The following is an 8000-nucleotide window of genomic DNA, read 5'->3' as shown; positions in this document are numbered from 1 at the left end:
CATTAAAAGGGCAGAGCAATGAAAGAAAGGCTGACAAATGTGAGCCTGGAATGTTTGTCAAAAGATGGAGGCAGGGAGGGGAGAGTGAAGAGAGCGAAGTGGAGCAACATTATGAAGGCTTTTCCTCCACTGGTTGTGTTTAATGTGAAGCGACAGAACAGAGAGAGGAAGAGAGAGCTTCATCCTTCTTTCAATAACACACACGCTTCAGGCAAACATACTTATTAAGGCACATAGAAGAAAAGGTTTGAGCTGCAGGAAATAAGGATTGTGTGTGTGTGTGTGTGTGTGTGTGTGTGTGTGTGTCCATCCATCCATCCATCCATCCATCCAGGGGAAGGACATGTACCTGATGCTGGAGAACAACATGTTGAACCTTGTCGACCCCATGGACCGCAGCGTGCTTCACTCTCAGCCAATCGCAAGCATCCGGGTCTGGGGTGTAGGCCGGGACAACGGCAGGTCAGTCACCTTGGCAACCACTTCTTCTTTCTGTCTTTCTTTTTTTTTCTTCTTATATTGATTAATCCCCCCTTTTGCTTGTCCTCATGATTAACCATTAGCGTGTTTGGGTTTACCCAGAATGCAACCGCGTGCTCTAGATCATCTCTTAACATCTCCATAGTGTGTGATGTCACCTGGGTCGTGACTTATTGAGGCCTTCTTGTTGTTTTCCAGCACTTTAATAATCGATAGATTAGTCACTAATTTAAATAAGGTCGATCGCTCAGTAAGAAAAAGGGTGACGGTGGAGAGCAGCAGATGGCTGATGTGGTGAGGTGCAAAAGAGAGGAGTCGTGATTGATGGTGAAGGATAAATGAATCAGGACAAAGGAGAATATGGGGGGGGGCTTTTATTCTGGGTCACCCCCACCCCCCATCTTCCCCCCACACCCCACCCCACCCCACCCCCCGGCTGACATTCTGTCCGATCCTCGCTTTCAAGTCCAAATCCACCCAACACCACGTGGTGGTGCTGCTGCTGGAGACCAAATCTCAGGCACGGCCAGGTGGACTGGAGCGGTGGGTAGCTGCTGTATAATTGGAGCTGACACACACACACACACACACACACACACAAAAGACATGCACACGTATAAGCAGGAGTGCACTCGGGGAAGGAGGCAAGGCTAAAAGCTCTTGGCATGTGCAGAACTGCAGAATTCTATTGCCTCGGGGTTCTCTCTCATTCTCTCTCACACACACACACACACACACACACACACACACATGGATACAGCAATGTATGTTACAGTATATTTATAAGATCAGCCAGTCAGATAAAAGGAACATGTCTACCATCCACATCTACATATAGCAGGAGAGTGGGAGCGCTGGGAATACCTCAGCTGCAGCAGAGGGAGGAGGAGTAGGAGGGGGGGGGCGTGTGTTGCCGAGTAGGAGAGAGGGATGGAGCAGCCGGAGGGGGAAGGTATGGTTAGTGCTCTCTGGGTGTGGAGCGGGACAGGTCGAGGAGTTGAGTCTCAGCGAGCAGGAGCCGGTGTGACGCTCCCGTACAGCCGTGAGTATCTCTTCATTCTCCTTCTTTCCTCCCGCTCCGGGTTCAGCTTCATCCCGAGGTAGAGGAGCCCTGCGATCGGTCCGGAGGAGAGCTGTAGCCGGCGTGAGGCGCGCACGCCACTGTTTCCACGGGAACTCGGGCGGTGTGAAAATCGGACGTGGACGATGAACCGAGAGCGGCTCGTTTACGAATAGATGAAGAGGGGGGGGGGGGGGGGGGGGTCACGTTCATCTGAATCTGGAGTCAATATTTGCGACGCTGAGGAGCTCCAAGCATCATGTGCGTGTAGGAATGCTGTTTTTATTATTTATTATTTATTCACGGCGTGACACAGTGGTCGTGTCGGCATAGTAACCGTACCCCTCTCCCCACGTGCCACGAAACTCATTATCGCCATATAGAGATGACAGATTCCCACGGCAACCTTGATATTTTCAGGGGTGTTGGCATGATGAAAAGATTATAGTGGGAAGGAGATACCCCCTCCGCCCCCCTCTTTCCCTCTGACTTTTATCTTCACTCTTCATCGGGGGGGTTTCATTCTGCCCTCGTCTTCAACGCTTTTATGTTCATAGTGCACGTTGCTTCCCAATTTCCTCTCATTATTTCACTTTTCTCCTCGAGGTAACTTATTTTTTCTTCTTTTTCTTCTTCTGTGTCTTTTAGAAACTCTCCTTTCCTTTTTTAAATTTCCTTCAGGAAATATCTGCCGCCAACTAATCCAGAGCATCTCTCTGGCTATTGTTCTCTTCTTTCTTCGCACCTTATTCAAGTGATGTCTGTTTAAAAAAAATATAAAAAATATATATATATATATATATTTCTCCAGGGCAAAATATTAAGTTTGCATAAACATAACCTGCATTGCTGCTTTTCTTCAACCTGTGTTCCTGGGAAGTAGCTTCTGCACAGAGTGTGTAACTTGTGTTGTTTTGGAGTCGCTCTTTGCCTCCTGTGCCCCAGCAGGGGGGCTGGTATGAAGAATTTGGGTTGTTCTTCCCCCATCTTTTATTTCCACTAACTGGCTTCCTTTCCTCCCTTGCTTCCTTGGACAACAGAGAGAGGTAAACACATTCCTCCCCCCTCCCCCCCACACATTATCTCTCCATCATCTCCGTCATCCCGTTATTGTTTCATTTCCTCCGTGTCTCGTCTTCAAAGTGGCTCCTCTAGCGATGTGCAGGTGTGAGGAAGTGAAAGGTGACCTCCTCTGTCCTTGTCTGTCTAATAGCATTTTTCTTTTTTTTTTAAGTGTGCACACACACACACACACACTCTTTCTTTTCAGGAGAGTTCCCCCTGAGGGGAAGAAATCTTGTTACCCATCAGGCCCATGTTTCCTGTGGCATATTGAAGCACGCAGCTAGAAGGAAGTTATTTAGATGGATTTTATGTGCACTTCTGAATGACGTAAATCAACGTGTGTGTGTGTGTGTGTGCTGTACCGGTTTAATTTGTTGCCGCTACATCTTCGTTCCGCTCTCTCTCTCTCTCCCCCTCCATCCCTTTGTTTTCATTCCCTCTATTCTTCGTAGATGGTTTTCCCCCTGCTGTCACTCATTCAGCCCCCTCTTGCATCACACTGCACTATGGATCTCTAGGGCCCATTGACTTGTGTGTGTGTGTGTGTGTGTGTGTGTCCTGTGTTCATCAGACAGATAAAAGGTCAGCTCATCTTTCATCTGGCTCCACTTGTTTGTGTCAAAGCTGGACACGCACACACACACCTGCACACACACACGCACCTGCACACACGCACACACACACACACACACACACACACACACACACACACAGCTCGCGGTGTGTTTCCCCTCCGTCTGTGTGTCTTCACTGACCCGTTGTTCTCCTCTTCCTCTCAGGGACTTTGCATATGTGGCGCGGGACAAGAACACCAGGATCCTGAAATGTCACGTGTTCCGCTGTGACACGCCAGCCAAAGCCATCGCCACCAGCCTGCACGAGATCTGCTCCCGGGTGAGTGGTCCGGACCGGGGGCCCGATGCCGAGGCCGAGTTGGGCTCCGGCAAAGTGACTCCAATGAAGATCGTTGTCACGATCAGTTTTACAAACGGAAGGGAATCTCCTCAGAAAAATTTTATTTAACGAAGTTTAGATTTATTATAATGTTTTTTTTTACTCTAATGTTAATGCTTATTAGAACACATTCTAATTATCATACAGTACAAATTATAATAATATTATTATTGTTATTATTATTTATTATTAAAAAGATAATCATGAAAATAATGATATAATAATGTATTACCAGTAGTTTGGGCACCTGAGAAATAATAATAATTTTCCCAGCTACAGAGTATTGTTTTATCATATTTATATTCCACAGTCTCGGCACACATTTTAATCTTAGCACATCAAATCTGCATAGTCCAACAACAAGATTAAAGTCATCTAAAGATTCTCCTAAAACACAGTTATCACAGAGCTGCCAGATTCAGAACAATATTTAAACCACGCTTCTTCTTTTTTTTTTTATTGTTGCTGCTTAATTCACCGAACTCGCCTGGAATAATGCACTTTCCTTTTGTTCCCAATAAAAACACATTCATAGCTTCCCAAATTGAACGTGAAGTCGGAGAAGATCTTTAAATTGTGTCTTAGTTCATGCAGACTCATAATCCGCTGTCGAAGTCACACGGAGTCTGTTGAATACAGAACACTAGAAAGCATAAAGAAGGAGAGGCAGAGGGCTCAGCGGGGGTTGTTGTCACACACTCTTTGATTAAGGGTATGTGTAATTTATGTGTGGTATATTTCCATATTATGTGTGTGAGATTTTGGCAGTTTACGTTCGTCTGGGTCTGTGTTTGATATGTGTGTCCTTGGAAAGAGGAGTGTGGCCTGCTTTGTGTGCGTGTGTGTGTGTGTGTGTGTGTGTGTGTGTGTGTGTGTGTGCTCCCCAGGTGAAATGAATAGACTACATGACAGTATCAGGGGTGAAACTGCTCGAGGGGTTTTCCTGCGCTCTTTCATCTTTTTCTTCTTCTTTTCTTCTTCTTCCCTCCCTCCTCCTCCTCTTTCACTTTCACACATGTTTTCTCTTCGTCTCCTCAACCTCCTCCCCCGTGTCTCTGCCTTCGGTATTGTGATTCCGCGTCCGTTGTTTCCTCATACTTCTGTGTCTGTCCGTCTCTCCAGATAATGACAGAGCGAAAGAATGCCAAAGCGATGGCGGGTTCTCTCCAGGACAGGATGCAGGCCGGACTAGACCTCCCTTTACAAGGTAGGCTTCACACAGACTGCACCTCCCTTCAGCGTGTGTGTGTGTGTGTGTGTGTGTGTGTGTGTGTGTGTGTGTGAGATAGGGATTGTGACAACTGACGTGCATCAATAGACAGTTATCACACTGCATGCATTTAAACTGGCTATTTGTAAGAGCAGAAAGTCTCATTCATATCTCACGTCGTAAACGTTTCATGGAGGCTGCAGTGAGCGAGAGCATCACCCGATGTCCGTCAACCGCACACACGGGCGCACCACGCCGTTTTGCCTTCGCCGAGGCGTTTCTGGGCGCCGCGTCTCGGTGTGATCTGGCCTCCTGTGACCTTGAAGCCTGATAAATGCGCTGAATGTATTTAAAAAACGGGACAAATGTCTGTAAATACTTGATGAGGCTTACAGTCTTCTTGTTCCTCTGCTCCGACTCGCTGCCAGCTCCATCAGCAGAATGGCGTGAAATTTGACGGGGACCCACTCGTAAAACAAATCGCTCTACAGAGCTCCACACGGTACCGTTAACGGTCGTCGGACGTTCACAGATTTAGGGGTCGACGGTCCAGTGCACCAGCGTGTGACAGTGTTCAATAATCTCACATTTACAGAGAAGACGTGGAGGGCTTCCGCAAGTTTTTAGATCAGACAGACGGGAGAAGTAGCCTGCCAGGAGACGTCGGTGGCCGTAAAACAAGATTTCTCGGTGGGCTAAATGCTCATATCTCATGCTGCATAATGTTGGACCTGGACTGTTTCTCTCTTTCAGTCATAAAAATAAAAATAAAAAACAGAACAACAAGCCTTTTCTGTCCTCGCTCACCGTCTTCTAGACCGCCGGCTCGCTGTCACTCTGCCGGGGAGAAGAATGATTGGCCGTGGCGCAGCGTGTCATTTTTATATGCTCTCGTGATGGGACGAGACGCGGGCCGGGCGGACCGCCAACCGTCCGGCCCGCCAGCTGACAGCCCGTCAAAGCCAGACGCTGCACTGTCTCTGCTTGGAAATGAACTCGGAGTGAACCGACGGAACAGGAAGGTGCAGCAGGAGAACCAGTGCTACACACTTGTTTTATTTCTGTAACAAGCAAATCAAACAAATGGGTACAAAGCAGAATTCAAGGATATAACATTAACTTCCATTACAGTGACAAACAATAGAGAGAGTAAACAATGCATCTGTTAACTAAACTGAATAAACCCGAGGACCAGAATACTTTCACTCCACATCCTTCAGCCTCGTTAAAATCCTCCATGGTGCGTCGAGAGACGTCCTGACATTTAGATGTAACAGAGGCCAGGGGGCAGTGGGGGGGGGCAGTATCCAGATTGTTTACTCTGCAGGCTACACGTGGAGGCCCCTCTGTCAGCGCCCGTTGCTGCTTGTTGTCATTCAAAATACGCCTCTTGAACGTGTGCGTGGCTTCCCCCCCAGCAGAGTTCCCCACACCAAAGACGGAGCTGGTTCAGAAGTTCCAGGTGCTCTACCTCGGGATGCTGCCCGTGGCCAGGCCAATAGGTTAGTTCAACACACACACACACACACACACACACACACACACACACACACACACACACACACACACACACCTGGCACTGTGATGAGATGCAGTCTAACTTTAGAAATGATTTTAATGTTACTGTCTTTTGTTTTTTTTTAACATGCTCTGCTCCAGGCATGGACATCCTGAACGGAGCTATAGACAGTCTGATCGGCTCGTCCAACCGAGAGGACTGGACCCCCGTGGCCCTCAACGTGGCAGACGCTAAGGTCACCATCAGCAAAGACGAGGTGAGAGGCAGATCTGCCGGAGCCGAACTACAACCCCGACATGTTCTTTACAGTTTTCTGTACGGGCAAATGAAATATGATCAATCAAACTTCATACACAAGAAAGAACGGGAGGCTGTGTACAAGAAGTGGACGCAGCACTGGTGATGTCACCCATTGGTTTGTGGACGTTTTGAAGTCTTTAGTTCGGCGTTTTGGCCGTCTCCATCTTGGTTTTTTGAAATGACCATATTTATACTGACGTAGAGAAGCCGTATACGGCTCTAGTAGAGACCTGTCAATCACCTTGTAGCCCCGGCCTAAAGCATACTCTGCTTTATGGTCTGTTTGACTCTAAATGACGATAATTTACTAAATGAACATCATGCTGTATTGAAGAAGACTTGAAACTAGAGATTAAGACCATGAACTCATGTTTACAATGTTTAGTGAGGGAATAAATCAAGAGAGAAGTAGAGTCATTTTCTCATAGACTTCTATACAACCAGAGGAGTCGCCACCTGGTGGTCAGTAGAGAGAATGCAAGTTTGGGCATTATAGGAAAAACAAGTAGCATTTTCTTAAAGTTTCTGTACATTCTTGCCCTCTATATGACAGTGGGACGGAATTCCTTCATCAGTCACCACAGTTTTAAAGTGTAGCCACTCGCACGTCGCTGTTGACTAATGCGGAAAACACGTCACTCTGGCTTTTCATTGTCAGGCTTTACGGACATTGTCATCATGAAAGGGAGCAAGCAGAGCAAAAGTCCAAACAGCGATCGACCGTGCACATCAAATGCCTTTTAAAAATTGTAATCATTTAGCTTTAACATCAATGCACATAAAGCCCGACTGCTCCAGTGGACCTGTTTATTAGAAGGCTCCGGTTTTACGGGGCGCCTCCCCCGTACGAACATGTGGAACTATATGCCTGCGAGTGCAGAACAAAGGGTTGTAAATTCCCTCGATAATGTGTTTTTCATGATGTCTTTCCAGTAAAATCACAATAACATGTCTAACTCTGATTAATCACCCACCGGTATGTTTGTGACCAGGCTGAAGAGGAAGTGCTGGTGGAGTGTCGCGTTCGATTCTTGTCCTTCATGGGCGTCGGGCGGAACGTGCACACGTTCGCCTTCGTCATGGACGCCGGCTGCCATCGCTTCGACTGTCACGTCTTCTGGTGCGAGCCCAACGCCGGGAACGTGTCGGAGGCCGTGCAGGCGGCCTGTATGGTGAGTCACCGAGCAGCGACACTGGGCTGACTCTGGCTGGTAGTTAGATGGTGGGAAATGTGTGTAGCCGCGAATGCTACGTCAATTCTGTGAAGACACCTCTCTTTTTTCTACAGCTTCGTCCTGGGGCCGAAAATAAATAGGATTGTGGAGGATGAAACTTAAATTTGGGTTGAAGAAAAACATCCTGCTAACGTTATAACGAACAGTGATGAAAAAGACTGGACTTTTTGCATAGCA

At 47.3% G+C, this 8000-nt stretch overlaps 1 protein-coding gene across 4 annotated transcripts in view; it reads left to right on the top strand.

Moving 5' to 3' along the window:
* apbb2b (amyloid beta (A4) precursor protein-binding, family B, member 2b) overlaps positions 1-8000 on the top strand; it is a 41683-nt gene that overhangs the window by 29543 nt on the left and 4140 nt on the right. Inside the window, exons 12-18 of one of the 4 annotated variants that reach the window (XM_034534137.1) lie at positions 335-462; positions 2581-2586; positions 3385-3499; positions 4682-4766; positions 6188-6271; positions 6429-6544; positions 7581-7760. In XM_034534137.1, the coding sequence (XP_034390028.1) occupies positions 335-462; positions 2581-2586; positions 3385-3499; positions 4682-4766; positions 6188-6271; positions 6429-6544; positions 7581-7760 (714 nt within the window). Of the gene's footprint in view, positions 1-334; positions 463-2580; positions 2587-3384; positions 3500-4681; positions 4767-6187; positions 6272-6416; positions 6545-7580; positions 7761-8000 lie in introns of all 4 variants that reach the window. The other 3 variants (XM_034534119.1, XM_034534128.1, XM_034534110.1) reach the window with 3 other exon arrangements.

The sequence above is a fragment of the Cyclopterus lumpus genome, chromosome 1, assembly GCF_009769545.1.
Source record: "Cyclopterus lumpus isolate fCycLum1 chromosome 1, fCycLum1.pri, whole genome shotgun sequence".
In the NCBI taxonomy this organism is placed as follows: Eukaryota; Metazoa; Chordata; class Actinopteri; order Perciformes; family Cyclopteridae; genus Cyclopterus; species Cyclopterus lumpus.
Note: the sequence above shows the minus strand (reverse complement) of the source record. Positions and strands in the feature narration are given on the sequence as shown.